The following is a 19,674-nucleotide window of genomic DNA, read 5'->3' as shown; positions in this document are numbered from 1 at the left end:
GTATGGACACAGGGAGGAGAACATCACACACTGGGGCCTGTCAGGGGGTGGTGGCTAGGGGCAGGACAGCATTATGAGAAATACCTAATGTAGATGACTGCTTGATGGGTGCACCAAACCACCATGGCACAGGCATAGCTATGTAACAAACCTGCACGTTCTGCACGTGTATCCCAGAACTTAAAGTATACTAATAAAAAAAGCTTTTGTTAAAAATATGTATATAAATTGATTATTCCAGTAAATGAGCATGAGATTTTTTCCCATTTGTTTGTGTCATTTATGATTCTTTCTTCGATATTTTGCAATTCTCCTTATAGAAGTGCAAATTCTCCTTGTACAATTTTTCACCTACTTGGTTAAATATATTCCTAGGTATTTTATGTAGTTCTTTTAAATGAGATTTAGTTCTTGATTTGGTTGTCTACCTGATTATTATTGGAATATGGAAATGCTACTGATTTTTGTATGTTGATTTTATATCCTGAAACCATTTATCAAAACTATGAGTCTTTTTTGGGTTTCTAGATATAAAATCACATTATTGGTGAGAGATCATTTGACTTTCTTTTCCAATTTTGATAACTTTTATTTCTTTCTCTTTTCTGATTGCTCTAGCTAGGACTCCCAGTACAACATTGAATAGGATTGGTGAAAGTGGGCATCCTTGTCTTGTTCTTAGAGGGAATGCTTTTAGCTTTTCCCCATTCAGTCTTTTGTTGACTACAGGTGTGTCATATACGGATGGCCTTTATTATTTTGAGGTATGTTCTGGTGAAGGACTTTTTTATTCCTTGATTGGGTTGTCTTTCCTGGTTTTCAGTCTGAGTCCAAGAAATAGAGTTTTTTTTTTTTTTTCTTGGAGTCCTTTTCTTCATAAGTACCATTCACCTAAGTGAAAAACTGCCCTTCAGTGATTATTTCCTAATGGAAATGTGTTCATCTTTATGAGCAACGTGATCTTCTGTCACTGAAAATTAATACACTTGCCATATAGTCCGTTGTAAATAAATCTCTTCACTTATAGGTTAATAGGGCAATGAACACCCACATTTTACCAATACTATTTGCCCCTTTGGTGGCTTCTCAAATATCTTTTTCTCTTTTTCTTTCCTTAGTGTTTTCCATCAGGGTTCTGGTTCTCATATCATGCTAATGCCTTTCTTGGGCCTAACTGAGCAACATGTTTAGTGCGTTGAGCACCCTGCCAACTTTCCAGGGAATGGAGCCATAGACTTACCTCTTAAATGATACTGACAGCTACACTAATTTTTTTTTTGCATTTTAGAAACTCAAAGTTGTAGTTTATGTCAGTTGCTCAAAAAAAATCATTGTTGTGGTAAAATCATATTAAAAATTCAATTTGAAATACATGTTCAGGAAAACGTTAAGAATTCCTCCATACAGCATATAATGAAAGTAGTGTGGTTTGGAGTAACAAATCAATCCAAAGATCATATGCAGAAACTTAATCAAATTAATTCTCAGTAATGAATAATGGAAACTATATTATCTGTGCCCAAAGACCTGATAGGAGTCGAGTAGGGAAAACTTTTGTTAGTTTTATGTTAGAATGTTAGCCGAAGCTTATGTGCACTTCCTTGAAATTTATTTGTGGCTTTTACAAGAAGAACCTGTGTCACTTACTCTCTTTTGAACTGTTTTTCCTCTCTCTAAATGATATGTGGCTTTCCCTCCCTCTTTTGCCTCGATGAAAATGGCCCTAAGATGCATGCAATTTTGTGAATTTGAGATTATAGATTCTACATAATTCAAATCACAGAGCCATGAAACCCCACACTTTCATTTGGATTCTGTGAACTGCTGACACTTGTAGAGTACAAATGATGTCAGAATAATGCCCCAAAGGTACAGTGTCAGGACCAGAATTCTGTTCTGGAATGGAAGCTGTGCACTCATAACCCAGGGCTGAGTGTGGCCCTCATTGCTTTAATTACAGAGCCACAGCATGTGGGTAAAAAACTTGGATATGATAGCAAAAGAAGAAAGAGAATATTATATGCCTTCAATCAGCTTTGTATTAGGAGATCCTTAAAGGAAAAATTATGTGAAAGAAAGAGGAAGAAAACAGCAAACTAGCAAAATCTGTATTTCAGTATAATTTGGAGAAAATTACTGATTTAGGTTGATCATGTTGCCAGAACAAATGACTCAAGGCTTCCATACAAGAAATAGAAATCAGGAGGATGCCTGAAGCCTGAAAGAAGAACAAATTGTGAAGATATGATTGACTGCAAGGCTTCAAAATCAACTGTACCAAAGATGAGCCTGGATCATTGCCCAGAACAGAACTGAATGGTGATGTTCATTTGGGTTCTGACTGCTGAAATAAAATAAAATGTAGTAATTGTGCTCTGTTAGGTATACAGACATGTTAAAGCTTTCCAATTTCCCCAACTGGGGATCTGGTGTCACTTTCCCTGTCACTCTATTTCATGCTTCACCGGTGAGTATTATTGCTGCTCTGGATGCTTACTGAATGCCAGGTTTTTGGCAAAGAAGTGGGATCCAAGTGAAAGCATCCTTCTCATGTTGTGTGTGTGTATTGCAGGTGGCTTGGAAAATGGCTTTTCAACTTGGAAGTCATTTCTGTAATTGACATTTTCAGGCTCAGATAATGTGCATCTCTATCCTGGCTTTCCCAGCGTGATGGTTGCTGGAGTTTGGTTATGAATATCGGCAGTTTGGATCCTGTAACACTTCACCCCCGACAACCAGGGGCAGCTTCAGCTTCCATGAGGAGCAGATTTACACATTGATCTTTTCCTCTCTTAGGAGGAAAAAATGTCTTGTTCACAGTTTTCTTTATACTCATTTTCTCATTAATGTATCAGTTTAGTTTTATGGTACATTTCTGATAGAAAACAGGGTTTGACTCTTCCTAAAAGTCAGTTGTGAAGCAGCTATACTGTTTTCGTTTCTCATTGGGAACTACAAAGAAAATATTCCATGTTGTTGCTCCTAACACCAAAAACCTGATATTCTAGTAACTTAGGAAAATTCCCAGCCTGCTTGAAAGAGCAGTTCAACTCTGTGGTACAAATGGTTCCCAAACAAACATTTTCTAAGTACTAAATTAGAAAAAATACCAGCAAAACCAAGGACAAGGTGACTCAGAGGGGAAAATAAGGGGTAGACAGTACATGTGATTTTTTCCACTCCTTTTTAGTTTCTTTACCTGAGTCAAACTTTGAGAATGTTAAGCCCTAACCCGTCTACCCACTATTTACCACGAAGTCTTCAGATTTCAGTAGCTAACTTAAAGCAAGGAACTTTTTTTTCAATCATCCAAATGGACTAAAGATGTTGTCAGGTACACAATATTCAATTAAGGTTCTGTCTGGCTGTCTGGTCTCTATGGGTATCTAAAATTTAGACTTGAAAACATTAGTAGGGTCTAAAACTGGACCCTAATAACGAGAGACAGCAAGAAGGCATCTTTGAGGGTTTGACTTGCTGAACATGAACCACAGAGACTGGACATAAGCTGGAACTCACAGGAAATTTCACATTTTCTTGCTTCCATGCAGTCAGCATCTTTTCATCGGTTGCTCTGTGACCTTGTAGCCACATATGTTAGATAGCGTCACACTTCTAAGATGGGGGTGTGGGGGCAGAGTGAGGGATAAAATTATTTTATAGGGTTTGGCAGAAATCTGTATTTCAAATAATCTATGTGTGAGCTGTCTTTGAGAAGAACACGTGTGATGTAGTTTTTGATCTTCATCTTACAGATGTACATGAGTAATACAATTAAAAACAAATGTGATCCAATGTTGTAGCACTGTGTATCTACTTAGGCTTGTGAACAACACCTCTCATTAGTCTATAAACCATCACAATCTAGTGGCTTTGGAGTTCTGGTACCCCCTCCTTGTACCTGCTGTGTGACTTTAGACTGCTAGCTTCTCCAAAGGGGCTCTTTCACAGACAGTCACACTAATGGGATGGGATTTGAATGTGTAAAATAATCTGAAAACATTTTTAAAGAATAGTTCTCACAGCTTCCTTATAAACACATTGCTTAAGATTTAACAATTATCTTTAAGGTAATTATGATTTCAAGGATTTCAATTTCAGAGTTTTTGTTCAGAAAGGGATGTGCTAAAGGTTATTTGTGTCGGCATATTTTTAGCAGCAGGTTAACAGAAGATATCATTAAAAGCAGCTCAAATAGTAAAGATTTATTTTTAATTTTACATAAGCAGAAATCTGGAGGTAGGATGCCAGCGTTGGTTACTTCAGAAGCCCAACAATGTCATAGAGGTCCAGGTACCTTGCATCTTTCTCCTTGGCCATCCTTAGCTTGGGAGCGATGGTGTCTCACTTGGCTGAAGTGCACAGGCATCTCACACAGCTAGGAAACATCTAGCAAAGAAGACAGGACTTTTCTTCCTATGGGCATCTTTGCCTTAGACTGGAAATCCACGCCTTCCAGCACATCATCTCCTCTTGTCTCTTGCGCTAGGTTTCAGTCATATGCCCATGCCTAATCCTCTCACTAGCAAAGGAATGAGCCCACTGTGATGGGCTTGAACAATTCCACTTAAAATAGTTTCGTTTAAAGAAAAAAACAAAGCCATACAGTGTATCCGAGGGCTTTATCCCATGGGCTGGAGGAGTACTGTTCTCCCTAAGCACAGGATATGGGATCACTTATACTCTGAGGAGCAAATGGAGTAAGGGGCATCTGTTGGATCAGTAACCAACATTATCCCACATTGACAGAATTATCCTGGTGTGCCTCTTTTTTTTTTATTTGAGACAGAGTCTTGCTCTGTTGCTCAGGCTGGAGTGCAGTGGTGCAATCTCAGTTCACTGCAACCTCTGCCTTCTGAGTTCAATTCTCATACCTCCCCCTTGAGTAACTGAGACTATAGGCATATGCCACCACGCCTGGCTGATTTTTGTATTTTTAGTAGAGAAGGGGTTTCACCATGTTAGTCAGGCTGGTCTCAAACTCCTGACCTCAAGTGATCCACTCACCTCGGCTTCCTAAAGTGCTGGGATTATAGGTGTGAGTCACCACACCCAGCCTCCTGGTGTGCCTCTTAAGGGAAAAAAGTTTATCTTGAGGGGAAAAAAGTTTATCCTAGGGCTCATTGTTTTCTCATTCTAAAACAGCTAGAAAATGTTTAATCAATAGCCCAAAAGCTTTCACAAAAATGATCTTATTCATCTTAGACCAGTTCTATCAGTTATATAGTATTTCATATTACTTTAGAACAGAATTGAATAAAAATTGGAATAGAAACCTGTTTTTAATGGCCTTTCCTGCTTACTTCCAAAATAAGAAATGACAAGGTATTGTTGCAACACAAATAATTTTTCAAAAGTTTTTATTGAAATAGTTTTATTTTAAAAAGAAAGCTGTACAGTGTAGCCCAGTGGTGAAGGAGGTAGAGAACTTGATTTGGATTGCTACATCCTATTTGTCAATGACATGAGAGTAGTTCTTACCAGCAACATGAGGAAAATAATTATAAATATTTTAAAGTATTTTTGTGAAAGTTGATTGAGATTACTATGTGTACATATGTATTTATTCTTAACAGAAAGGCTATTACATAGTAAGCTTTCAATAGATTTGACTATTTTTACTTACGATAATATTTACAAAAATCCATAAACATGCAAGCTAATACTTTTAGAAGTAACAGTTTTGAAAACACAATATAAGAGCTGCCATGTAGTTCATAATACAATTTTATGGGAGGTCTTGTAGTAGCTCTTATGCCTCTTCCTAAGATTCTTCCAGTTGGCTCATTGTGAGTCAAAACTTCAGATTAGAGTGGTACCTTTGCCATCATGTCAGAGAGAAGAACTGCCTTTGCTGCTACATAAACATTTAGAATCCCACCATCTATTCATCCAGCAAGTAGGCTGAAAGCAGCTCTCAGCTGCTCATGATGTAAGTGGGATGATGCATGTTAACAATGGGTGTCACCAATCTCTTAACTTTCCAGATTATGGTCCTGGTAAGCTGTAGGCTCTGCACAGCAAGCCAAAACCACATGAAGGCAGAATGGACAGTGCATGTGAATATAAACATCAGTTCTTTTGCAGAAAAATAAATGCATCTGCTTCATAAAACATAATTGCTTTTTGGTTTTTAGAAACTGCATATAATATTTTGCATTGGGAAAACTTTCAATAATTATCTAATCAAGAATAGCTCATTGGCTGAGCCCTTGACCACATGCTCCTACCCACATTTTGTATGTGACTCTTCCGATCAGCTCAAGGGCCAATTTTAACTGAGAGTGAAGCTCTTCCTATAACTCGACATGGCATGGAGGTGCTACAGCAGCCACTTTAGTTGGAGGGACCATGATGCTTTCTTTCTGGATCCAGGGCTCCACATTATAAATAATGAACTCAAACTTATTTAAGTAAAAAAGAGAATTTCCTGGAAATGTCACTGAGCATCTCATAGAATCAAAGGCAGAAGTAAATACCAATATTCAAGAAAGGTCAAGACGTAACTAGACTTAAAGAAATTCTGGAAACAGGTCCATATTCACAGAACCAGACCTTCTTCTTCTTGCTTCTGTGCCTCCCCAAATGGTGGCTTTTTTCTTTTTTATCACTGCAGATTGACTTTCTCCAAATGATTAAAAGCATGACTGCCATTGATATCCTAGTTTTATATGTTACAGTTTTAACCAGACAGAACAAGACTGGCCCTGTTAAGAGTCCCAAAATCCTAGGCTAGGTCTAGCTTGTATCAAATTAATTCAGGCAAAGAAGTAGAATAGCATTTGGACCCATCTGGGTGAGGCACCCAGTCACTCCTGCCTATAAGCAGCATTATATTGTACTAATGTGTTTAAAATGGGCCAGTCCTCAGCAGAAGCGCTGTTGACCTGACTGTTCCATAGAGGTCTACTATTGCATGGATATACAGCAAAAACAATGCAAAGAGGTAGGTGGTCCTAGCTTTCATTTACCAGCAGAGACTGCCTGTGGTCTTTGAGAACTTCTTGTTAAAATTGTTCATTCCCGGTTTGGAAGCTCAGGATGGTGGTGTGGGAGGAGGGGAGCAATCGCACATGAAAGCAGCTGAGCAGAGAGAAGAGGAGGAGGACACATCAATGAAGCTTCCTCAACACAAAGCAGAGGGCTCTGGACCTCCCAGCTCTTTTCATATTAAATCCGTATGCTTTTCCCAGCTGCCTCTTCTTCTCTCCTGCATCACACCTCTTTTTTTAAATATTTTCCCCCATCACTTTTAAAATGAAGACCTTCTGTGTAGTTGTAAGACTTTAGTCCTCTTCCAGAGAAGTAGTGCAAGACTTGATGCAAAAGTTAACAGTATGGCAAATTCTGTCACTTCAGAGAAGTGCTTGCCCATGTCTTCTTGTTCTTTTCTCAGAGTAACAGAATCTGAGGATTGAAACAGACCAGCCCTGAGGACCCTCAAATGCATGGATTTGTTGTGTACCTCCCATCACTTGTATCCATGACAAGTGGCCATCCAGACTGCCTGATCACATACCAAAGGGGAACTCACCACTTTTTAGGCAACCCATTCTATCTTTAGGCAGTTCTGACTATTAGAAGTACTTCATTGTGTTAAACTCCACCTGGGCCAAAAATATGTCTTTTCTTCTTGCTTCCACCTGTTGGCACTGGTTCTACCACCTGGAAACAAAGAGAAAAGTGTAATATCTTTCTTTCACGTACACCTTTCAAAAATCACGTTCACCATATTTCTCCCTAAGATCATTCTTCTTCTTTTTTTTTTTTTAATTTTTTATTGGATTATAGGTTTGGGGGTACATGAGCAGAGCATGCAAGACATTTGCGTAGGTACACACATGGCAGTGTGCTTTGCTTTTCTTCTCCCCTTCACCCACATTTGGCATTTCTCCCCAGGCTATCCCTCCCCACCTCTCCCTCCCACTGACCCTCCCCTTTTCCCCCCAATAGACCCCACTGTTTAGTACTCCCCTTTCTGTGTCCATGTGTTCTCATTTTTCATCACCCACCTATGAGTGAGAATATGCGGTGTTTCATTTTCTGTTCTTGTGTCAGTTTGCTGAGGATGATGTTTTCCAGATTCATCCATGTCCCTACAAACGACACAAACTCATCATTTCTGATTGCTGCATAATATTCCATGGTGTATATGTGCCACATTTTTCCAATCCAGTCTATTATCAATGGGCATTTGGGTTGATTCCAGGTCTTTGCTATTGTAAACTGTGCTGCAATGAACATTCGTGTACATGTGTCCTTATAGTAGAACGATTTATAGTCTTTTGGATATATACCCAGTAATGGGATTGCTGGGTCAAATGGAATTTCTATTTCTAAGGCCTTGAGGAATCGCCACACTGTCTTCCACAATGGTTGAACTAATTTACACTCCCACCAACAGTGTAAAAGTGTTCCTTTTTCTCCACATCCTCTCCAGCATCTGTTGTCTCCAGATTTTTTAATGATCGCCATTCTAACTGGCGTGAGATGGTATCTCAATGTGGTTTTGATTTGCATCTCTCTGATGACCAGTGACGATGAGCATTTTTTCATATGCTTGTTGGCCTCATATATGTCTTCTTTCGTAAAGTATCTGTTCATATCCTTTGCCCACTTTTGAATGGGCTTGTTTGTTTTTTTCCTGTAAATCTGTTTGAGTTCTTTGTAAATTCTGGATATCAGCCCTTTGTCAGATGGGTAGACTGCAAAAATTCTTTCCCATTCTGTTGGTTGCCGATCCACTCTAGTGACTGTTTCTTTTGCCGTGCAGAAGCTGTGGAGTTTCATTAGGTCCCAATTGTCTATTTTGGCTTTTGTTGCCAATGCTTTTGGTGTTTTGTTCATGAAGTCCTTGCCTACTCCTATGTCCTGGATGGTTTTCCCTAGATTTCCTTCTAGGGTTTTTATGGTGCCAGGTCTTATGTTTAAGTCTTTAATCCATCTGGAGTTAATTTTAGTGTAAGGTGTCAGGAAGGGGTCCAGTTTCTGCTTTCTGCACATGGCTAGTGAATTTTCCCAACACCATTTGTTAAACATGGAATCCTTTCCCCATTGCTTGTTTTTGTCGGGTTTATCAAACATTGTATACTTGTATGTATGTTGTGTTGCCTTCGGTGCCTCTGTTTTGTTCCATTGGTCTATATCTCTGTTTTGGTACCAGTACCATGCTGTTTTGATTACTGTAGCCTTGTAGTATAGTTTGAAATCCGGTAGTGTGATACCCCCCGCTGTGTTCTTTTTGCTTAGAATTGACTTGGCTATGCGGGCTCTCTTTTGGTTCCATATGAAGTTCATGGTGGTTTTTTCCAGTTCTGTGAAGAGAGTCAATGGTAGTTTGATGGGGATAGCGTTGATTCTGTAAATTACTTTGGGCAGTATAGCCATTTTCACGATGTTAATTCTTCCTAACCATGAACATGGAATGTTTCTCCATCTGTTTGTGTCCTCTCTGATTTCGTTGAGCAGTGGTTTGTAGTTCTCCTTGAAGAGGTCCCTTACGTTCCTTGTGAGTTGTATTCCAAGGTATTTTATTCTTTTTGTAGCAATTGCGAATGGCAGTTCGCTCTTGATTTGGCTTTCTTTAAGTCTGTTATTGGTGTAGAGGAATGCTTGTGATTTTTGCACATTGATTTTATATCCTGAGACTTTGCTGAAGTTGCTTATCAGTTTCAGGAGTTTTTGGGCTGAGACGATGGGGTCTTCTAGGTATACTATCATGTCGTCTGCAAATAGAGACAATTTGGCTTCCACCTTTCCTATTTGAATACCCTTTATTTCTTTTTCTTGCCTGATTGCTCTGGCTAGAACTTCCAGAACTATATTGAATAGGAGTGGTGAGAGAGGGCATCCTTGTCTAGTGCTAGATTTTAAAGGGAATGCTTCCAGGTTTTGCCCATTCAGTATGATATTGGGTGTTGGTTTGTCATAAATAGCTTTTATTACTTTGAGATACGTTCCATCGATACCGAGTTTATTGAGGGTTTTTAGCATAAAGGGCTGTTGAATTTTGTCAAATGCCTTCTCTGCGTCAATTGAGATAATCATGTGGTTTTTGTTTTTGGTTCTGTTTATGTGGTGAATTACGTTGATAGACTTGCGTATGTTGAACAAGCCTTGCATCCCTGGGATGAATCCTACTTGATCATGATGAATAAGTTTTTTGATTTGCTGTTGCAATCGGCTTGCCAATATTTTATTGAAGATTTTTGCATCTATGTTCATCATGGATATTGGCCTGAAGTTTTCTTTTCTTGTTGGGTCTCTGCCGGGTTTTGGTATCAGGATGATGTTGGTCTCATAAAATGATTTGGGAAGGATTCCCTCTTTTTGGATTGTTTGAAATAGTTTTAGAAGGAATGGTACCAGCTCCTCCTTGTGTGTCTGGTAGAATTTGGCTGTGAACCCGTCTGGACCTGGGCTTTTTTTGTGTGGTAGGCTCTTAATTGCTGCCTCAACTTCAGACCTTGTTATTGGTCTATTCATAGTTTCAGCTTCCTCCTGGTTTAGGCTTGGGAGGACACAGGAGTCCAGGAATTTATCCATTTCTTCCAGGTTTACTAGTTTATGCGCATAGAGTTGTTTGTAATATTCTCTGATGATGGTTTGAATTTCTGTGGAATCTGTGGTGATTTCCCCTTTATCATTTTTTATTGCATCTATTTGGTTGTTCTCTCTTTTCTTTTTAATCAATCTGGCTAGTGGTCTATTTTGTTGATCTTTTCAAAAAACCAGCTCTTGGATTTATTGATTTTTTGAAGGGTTTTTCGTGTCTCAATCTCCTTCAGCTCAGCTCTGATCTTAGTTATTTCTTGTCTTCTGCTGGGTTTTGATTTTTGTTGATCTTGCTCCTCTAGCTCTTTCAATTTTGATGATAGGGTGTCAATTTTGGATTTCTCCATTCTCCTCATATGGGCACTTATTGCTATATACTTTCCTCTAGAGACTGCTTTAAATGTGTCCCAGAGGTTCTGGCATGTTGTGTCTTCGTTCTCATTGGTTTCGAAGAACTTCTTTATTTCTGCCTTCATTTTGTTGTTTACCCAGTCAACATTCAAGAGCCAGTTGTTCAGTTTCCATGAAGCTGTGCGGTTCTGGGTCGGTTTCTGAATTCTGAGTTCTAACTTGCTTGCACTATGGTCTGAGAGGCTGTTTGTTATGATTTCAGTTGTTTTGCATTTGTTGAGCAGTGCTTTACTTCCAATAATGTGGTCAATTTTAGAGTAGGTGTGATGTGGTGCTGAGAAGAATGTGTATTCTGTGGATTTGGGGTGGAGAGTTCTGTAAATGTCTATCAGGTTTGCTTGCTCCAGGTCTGAGTTCAAGCACTGGATATCCTTGTTGATTTTCTGTCTGGTTGATCTGTCTAGTATTGACAGTGGAGTGTTAAAGTCTCCCACTATTATTGTGTGGGAGTCTAAGTCCTTTTGTAAGTCATTAAGAACTTGCCTTATGTATCTGGGTGCTCCTGCATTGGGTCCATATATGTTTAGGATCGTTAGCTCTTCTTGTTGTATCGATCCTTTTACCATTATGTAATGGCCTTCTTTGTCTCTTTTGATCTTTGTTGCTTTAAAGTCTATTTTATCAGAGATGAGAATTGCAACTCCCGCTTTTTTTTTGCTTTCCATTAGCTTGGTATATCTTCCTCCTTCCCTTTATTTTGAGCCTTTGTGTATCCTTGCATGTGAGATGGGTTTCCTGGATACAGCACACTGATGGGTTTTGGATTTTTATCCAATTTGCCAGTCTGTGTCTTTTGATTGGTGCATTTAGTCCATTTACATTTAGGGTTAATATTGTTATGTGTGAATTTGATACTGCCATTTTGATGCTAAGTGGCCGTTTTGCCTGTTAGTTGTTGTAGATTCTTCATTATGTTGAAGCTCTTTAGCATTTAATGTGATTTTGGAATGGCTGGTACTGGTTGATCCTTTCTATGTGTAGTGCCTCTTTTAGGAGCTCTTGTAAAGCAGGCCTGGTGGTGACAAAATCTCTGAGTACTTGCTTGTTCGCAAAGGATTTTATTTTTCCTTCACTTCTGAAGCTCAGTTTGGCTGGATATGAAATTCTGGGTTGAAAGTTCTTTTCTTTAAGAATGTTGAATATTGGCCCCCACTCTCTTCTGGCTTGTAGTGTTTCTGCCGAGAGATCTGCTGTGAGTCTGATGGGCTTCCCTTTGTGGGTGACCCGACCTTTCTCTCTGGCTGCCCTTAGTATTCTCTCCTTTATTTCAACCCTGTTGAATCTGACGATTATGTGCCTTGGGGTTGCTCTTCTTGCGGAATATCTTTGTGGTGTTCTCTGTATTTCCTGCAATTGAGTGTTGGCCTGTCTTGCTAGGTGGGGGAAATTTTCCTGGATGATGTCCTGAAGAGTATTTTCCAGCTTGGATTCATTCTCTTCGTCCCCTTCTGGTACACCTATCAAACGTAGGTTAGGTCTTTTCACATAGTCCCACATTTCTTGGAGACTTTGTTCATTTCTTTTTGCGCTTTTTTCTCTGATCTTGGTTTCTCGTTTTATTTCATTGAGTTGGTCTTCGACTTCAGATATTCTTTCTTCTGCTTGGTCAATTCGGCTATTGAAACTTGTGTTTGCTTCGCGAAGTTCTCGTATTGTGTTTTTCAGCTCCTTTAATTCCTTCATATTCCTCTCTAAGTTATCCATTCTTGTTATCATTTCCTCGAATCTTTTTTCAAATCTTTTTTCAAGGTTCTTAGTTTCTTTGCATTGATTTAATACATGATCTTTTAGCTCACAAAAGTTTCTCATTATCCATCTTCTGAAGTCTAATTCCGTCATTTCGTCACAGTCATTCTCCGTCCAGCTTTGTTCCCTGGCTGGTGAGGAGTTTTGGTCCTTTCTAGGAGGCAAGGTGTTCTGGTTTCAGGTGTTTTCCTCCTTTTTGCGCTTGTTTCTTCCCATCTTTGTGGATTTGTCCGCTGGTCGTTTGCGTAGTTGCTGACTTTTCGATTGGGTCTCTGAGTGGACACCCAGAGTGTTGATGATGAAGTATTTCTGTTGCTTGGTTTTCCTTTTGCCAGTCTAGCCCCTTTGCTGTACGACTGCTGAGGTCCACTCCAGACCCTGCTTGTCTGGGGTGCACCTCTAGCAGCTGTGGCACAGCGAGGGATGCTACCAGTTTCTTTTTCTGCTATCTTTGTCCCAGGATGATGCCTGCCTAATGTCAGTCTTTTGGATATAGAGGGGTCAGGGAGCTGCTTGAGGAGACAGTTTGTACTTTATACGGGCTTAATTGCTGAGCTGTGCGCTCTGTTGTTCCTTCAGGGCTGTTAGGCTGCTATGTTTGATTCTGCTGCAACAGAGCTCATTAAAAAACCCTTTTTTTTTTTTTTTCTCAAATGCTCTGTGTTGAGGGGTTTGGGCTTTATTTTTGGATGTTCGATGTGGTGTCCTGCCAAGCTAGAAGGCAGACTAGCCACTGTTTGGCTGCCGAGGCTCCGCCCTGCTGTTGTGTGATTCGCCCTGTTCCTGCAGGCTCTGCTGTGGTCTCCCCCACGCCCTGCGGCGGAGTCTCTTGGTTGTAGTGTGTTGCCTCAGCAACGGCTGGCCGTGTCAGCAGTGGGCGTGTATCTCAGTTGGGGCGGGTTGCCTCGGCAACGGCTGGCTGCGTCAGCAGTGGGCGTGTATCTCAGTTGGGGCAGGTTGCCTCGGTAGTGGTGGACGCCCCTCCCCCACAGAGCGTCTCAGACCGTCTGCTCGGGATAGTTTGAAATCGCGGTTTTGTTCGTCCCACTGGGTATCCCAAACTATCTGTCCCTGCAATCCCCTGGGCTGGGCTACTGTCTAAGTCTCGTTCAGTCTCAAGTCCAGCCCTCTCAAGTCTCAGGTTGCCGGTTCAACAGGGCACCCGGACACGTGCGCCCTGTGGGGATTGCTGGGTAGGGCCGGCCGCCGACACCCCGGCTGCCGGCTTCGCCAGGCAGACCTACTCCCTGGCGTCCCATGTCTTTTTATACTTGGGAGTTTCCTCGTTCTGTGGGCAACAAAGATCAGTCTGTAAATGCAGCTCAGACTCACCGTTTGCTGATTCAACGCGAGCTCCAATCCTGGGTTATTCTCACAGCGCCATCTTGAGTCCTCCCCTCTCAAGATCATTCTTCTTCAAGTGAAGCAACTGTTCTTCCTATAACTGTTCTCTGTAGTGTGGGATTTCAAGTTCCTCTGTTGATCTGGGCACTCTGTTTTAAAAGCTTTACTTATTTAAGTGTTTCTCTTAATTTTTTTTTCCTCCAATAGTCAGGAATAGTCTTCCAGATGGGGAACGATCAACACAGAAAGAGCAGAACTAATAACTTTTTTTTTTTTGAGACAGAGTTCTGCTCTTGTTACCCAGGCTGGAGGGCAATGGCGCAATCTCGGCTCACCCCAACCTCCGCCTCCTGGGTTCAGGCAATTCTCCTGCCTCAGCCTCCTGAGTAGCTGGGATTACAGGCATGTGCCACCATGCCCAGCTATTTTTTTGTATTTTTAGTAGAGATGGGGTTTCACCATGTTGTCCAGGATGGTCTCAATCTCTTGACCTTGTGATCCACCCGCCTCAGCCTCCCAAAGTGCTGGGATTACAGGCTTGAGCCATTGTGCCCGGCCCACTAATAACCTTTTTTATTGTAGACGTAGACCTTCTGTTCAAGAAAATTTCATTTATCTTTTGGGAAGACCAACCTATGCTTAGTCACTCTTTTTGCCAAAAATTACATAGTGATGATTAATTTATAATGAAATTTAAATGAGAAAAAGTATTTAAATGTTATTAGTTTCTGGAAGAAATTCATGTTGACATGAGAATTTCAGGCATCAGTAGTTGAAATTGGAATGGAAAAGGGGTGGGAAAAACTCATGAATTGCCATAACTCTTCGAATCACATATCTGCTTTGCTTCCTATTCATAATGCTAGCACTATCAATTAAGTCAAAAATGGTGGGCAGACTAAGTCCATATCTGGGAATCCTTTGATCCCTTTCTTCCTCTTTATGAGATCCATAAGCTTAACAAATATTTGTGTCCTGGTTACACACACACTCACAAAAAGGATTCTAATGTAAGAAACCCAAATATTTGTTAATTTGCTCTCAAGTTGCTGTGTAAGCCAGCGAACTGAGGCTGTATAAGCCCATGAATTGAATAAATCAGGCAACTACTTTAGTCCCCTCACTGAAAGGTATTGTGTAAGCCAGTGAATTCAGGGAGAACAAGAGTTTACCATGTTCGTTTGGGTGGCACAGTGGGTTCACTTGAATTCGTTCTCAACTTCCTATTCCCAGAAGCACAGCTAGAAGTGAACCCAGTTTAAGAAAGTTGGAGTGAAGCTTAGGGGGTCAGTCAGAGAAGCTGCAGCCCCATGTTAGATGGATATCCTAAATTAGGGACATGTTGAGCTCTGCCCTCATCTGTAGTCACTTATGGACTCATCAGGAAAAATGATTACTCAGAAAATAATGCATAACATTCTCTTCTATTTATATATTTTAAGGTTTGAAATGAAGATATGGCATATACATGAAGATTCCAGGACAAAGGAATTTACAATTTTGAATTCTAAAATGTAATAAGAAATAAATGAGGACTCATTATAAATCTAATCATATGTCACTCTTTTTTTCTAAAAACATCTGACTCTGTGACCATGGGCCCATGAACATTGGAAAAGAAAACTGGCCCATGCCTTGTGATTTTGCATATCAGCAAAGGAGTCTGACATTTCTTCTCTTGGCAACACACAGTCCTACAGCCAGCCCTCTTTGACCATCTTCCACCCCAATTAAGGAAGCTTAAAAATTTTGACTAATTTAGGACAGGGCTAGAAGCCCTAGTACCATACCCACAGAGCTTCTTAGCTCCCTTGTATTAGTAAAGCTAAAACTGAAAATTTTATTACCTTCTTAGCCTCAGAAAGGTACAGTCTAATGGATTCAGGTATAATCCTAGCTTCCTTTGGTTACCAAAAGGGAGGAGATGCAGGGTTATAGATAGTTTGAAGCTACCTGCCACACAACTGAGAAAATAAACTCAAGAGTCCTTAGAGTAAGGAGGGTCAGCTTCATCATTAAAGTACAACTAATGGTCATGTTTAGCAACTTACCTAAGGGGCTCCTGTCTCAGTATCATGTATTCATCTTCTGAATGTTGTAATGCTAATAGACATGGAATTTATTTCTTTATTTTAGAATGAAAGGAAGACTGCATGATTGGTATGCTATGTTGAATAATCAGGAATGCTTTCGGATTAGTTGCTTTATCTAAACAAAGTCAGAAATACTTGTTTCCTAATTTCCTTACAGAAAATCTTTTATTTCTCCATCAGGTTGTTTGGTTTTTACAAGGGAATTCTGCCACCTATCTTGGCTGAAACACCAAAAAGAGCAGTGAAGGTAAGCCTTGCATGTGTTCCCACCAAGCAAAAGCATAGTGCAGTAACAGCTTCAGTACAACAAACTCTAAGACATTAAAATGAATTAAATATAAAGCACTAAAAATCTTAATGCAGAAATTATAGCATCTTTTTTTAATAATTAGACTTGGTCAGTCTCTCCAATATGTAGATCAATTTGTAGATATTTTTTAATCAGGTAAAAGCATTCCATTTAATGGGGAAATTATTCAAAAAGCAACATGGTGAAGGAAATGCTAGTAAACCACAAAATAGCTTGGACCTTTCTTCAAAGCAACTCAGAAATTTTCCTTTGGAGAAATAACTTTTTTTTATTTTTTTTATTTTTTTTATTGAGACGGAGTTTCGCTTTTGTTACCCAGGCTAGAGTACAATGGCACGATCTCGGCTCACCGCAACCTCTGCCTCCTGGGTTCAGGCAATTCTCCTGCCTCAGCCTCCTGCGTAGCTGTGATTACAGGCATGCGCTACCATGCCCAGCTAATTTTTTGTATTTTTAGTAGAGACGGGGTTTCATCATGTTGACCAGGATGGTCTCGATCTCTTGACCTTGTGATCCACCCGCCTTGGCCTTCCAAAGTGCTGGGATTACAGGCGTGAGCCAACCTGCCCGGCCCTGGAGAAATAATTATTAAAGAAAGAGAGAGGTAGGGAAGAGGAAAGAGGAGAGGAAGAAAAACCTTTCTCCCTAAATCATTCCCATTTTATTATCAGAGTAAAGCAATATACTATATTTATTTATATGTGATTCTCACATAGTGTATTTATTTGGCATGCCAACTTCATTTTACCCCTTAGTCTTCTCTGTTAAACTTTTCTATTCTGGTTCTTACAAAAATTATTACTTCCAGTACCCTGATTTCCATTTACTTAACCACATGACTGTAGAGGTTTATATACTATTTGCTAGTTCAGTATCTAAAGAGGAACAGGGAGATCTGGCAGAACATCCAGGGGCACAAGAACTCAATCTGACTACCGTCTTCTCTCAGACAAAAGTCCTGATCATAGAGACTCTGACAGTCATTGCTTCCCTCCCCCACACCACTGACATCACCAAATAAGGCTTCATCCTTCCATAATAATAACCTAAACTTAAAGACTTCCTTTCCAAGCAATATAAGGCTTTTTTTTCACATCCATTACTCAGTTTATATTCCCAGTAGTCCTGAAAGGCAAGAGGGAACGGCTCATATACTTTTGCTAAGTAAGTTCAAGAGGGTAACTGGTTTGAAATTATGATAAAATCACCCACATATACACACAAACATCCAACCTTTATATTATGTCAAAATGGCAATTTAATAGGATTGAATTCAAGTCTAGAATTTGGAAAACAAAGCTTTAGAACATCCTTTCTCTATAAATTTATCCTCTTTGTTGGTATAGGTTTTGTGATTTTATAATATCACTTCAATACAAATTTCATTATAAGGATCTGAATCACAGTAGAGGATCTGGAAGAAGTTCACCAAAGTACACAAAAGAGCTGAATTGAATTATGAAATGGCTTTACTTGATAAAAGATTGCCCAAGTAAACAAACAGAGCAAAGTTCCTGTTCAAAAGGAAAGTTGCTTTATCTACATGGAATAATATATTCATCTGTTCAGTGATTTACATGTGTAAACAAAGTAAATTACAATTAGAGCTTTTCCTGGAAGATTTTTTTTTAATATCATATGTTGGAGACAATTTAAACTTTAAGAAGATTAAGACATCAACATTGAACAATTTTTTACAGAAAAAAAAAGTTTAGCTTTATAAAATGCTAGTCTCTATTTTACAAAAGCAATGCTCTCTGCCAGAACAATGGTTAACAGAGGAACTTTTGGGCAACTGGATATGGTGTATGTGTCCCAGACATCTTGTTTCAAGTAGATTTTACCTTAAAATTATTGAGACATATGGTAAGTATGTTGGCTTTTTAAGTATAACTTGGAGTTAAATGTATTTTTGCCAGATGGATAGCCTAGTTTTTCAACACGATTTATGAAAACATTCATTTTATAGATATTTATCTTAGGATTTGTGAGGAAAGCAATCACCTGATTGTAACGATTTCATACATCATAAACTGCTTCATTGTATGTCATCAAAGTTTACTTCAGAAAAAAAATATTCAGAGACTGTGGGGTATATCTGTGTGTGTGTGTGTGTGTATGTGTGTGTGTGTGTGTGTGTGTGTGTGTGTTCTTTGGTACTGACACTTTAGTTAAAATCATTACCATAATCAGAAACAATTTTAAGTTTTTATGTACTTTATTCTTTGAATTAAGCTTTATCATTAAAATAATAAGACTAACTGATGCTAAGTGAATGAAACTTCTCCCTTCACAAATTAGACAGAATTAGTATTGTAGTTAGCGAAAGGGAATGAAGACTTGAGAGAGATCAGCTGATCCCTCAGAGATGAGTGACACCATGGTTCAGGCTTCAGGGTCCAGTCTTGAGCTTCACACATGCAGAAATACCACTTTTCCCATGTTCAGTTTCTCAAGGACTGCCTTATGCTAACTAAATTCACAAGAGATTATAAACTGTGAAGGCTCTGTGTTCACTGCAGTATACTGATACCAATCATAGTATTTACACATAGTAGATTTCAGTTGATATTGGATGAATAAAGGAAACATATATAAAAAGAAACAAAGAAATATATATAGAGAGAAAATTCCCACATCTACTGTTCAGAGTCTCTGGAGGGCCAAGACTTCCACTCATGGTGGAGATAGAGTATCAGGGACCAGTATGAAATAACAGTTTTCAAGACACTGGACACATCAGATGATGAAGGCTGGAAATACCTGAGAAATGGAAAACAAATGAGATGAGCCCTGTGATGCCACAGCGCCCTGCCTGGGGTTACATTCCAGGCCCTGGGGCAGAGAGGGGAAACCAAGGCAGAGCCTGGGGGACTCCCTGGGTTGAGAAGGAGCTGAAAGGCAGGGGAGAGCAGGGAAGCCAGGGTCCACAGGACAGAGTACCTGCACAAAGGAACGGGGAAGAGCAGGCTGCACAGAGAACTCCTGAGGTCTGCAGGGGGACCCACCAAGTGTTCAGCTGAGTATTGACCAGTACATGCCTATGAGGAAACTACCAATGCCTGGGAAAGAACCGTCCAAAAGGCTTCAAGGGAACAGCACTCAGCAGTCACATGGGGCTGGGAATAGTGCCTGTTCCCACCAGCTAGACTGGAAAGCTTCAGCAGTCCCAGGGCATTGAGAGAAGTGCTCATACACTTAAGGCATCTATGACTC

At 39.8% G+C, this 19,674-nt stretch overlaps 1 protein-coding gene across 4 annotated transcripts in view; it reads left to right on the top strand.

Moving 5' to 3' along the window:
• The window catches only part of SLC25A21 (solute carrier family 25 member 21), a 539,864-nt gene that overhangs the window by 468,559 nt on the left and 51,631 nt on the right, over positions 1-19,674 (top strand). For all 4 annotated transcript variants that reach the window (XM_002753830.7, XM_054240624.2, XM_035260364.3 and 1 more), the window contains one exon: positions 16,329-16,395. In XM_002753830.7, coding sequence (XP_002753876.1) covers positions 16,329-16,395 — 67 coding nt within the window. The remainder of the gene's footprint in view (positions 1-16,328; positions 16,396-19,674) is intronic.

The sequence above is a fragment of the Callithrix jacchus genome, chromosome 8 (genome assembly GCF_049354715.1).
Source record: "Callithrix jacchus isolate 240 chromosome 8, calJac240_pri, whole genome shotgun sequence".
Lineage (NCBI taxonomy): Eukaryota > Metazoa > Chordata > Mammalia > Primates > Cebidae > Callithrix > Callithrix jacchus.
The sequence above is the reverse complement of the archived record's forward strand: the minus strand, read 5'-3'. Positions and strand labels throughout refer to the sequence as shown.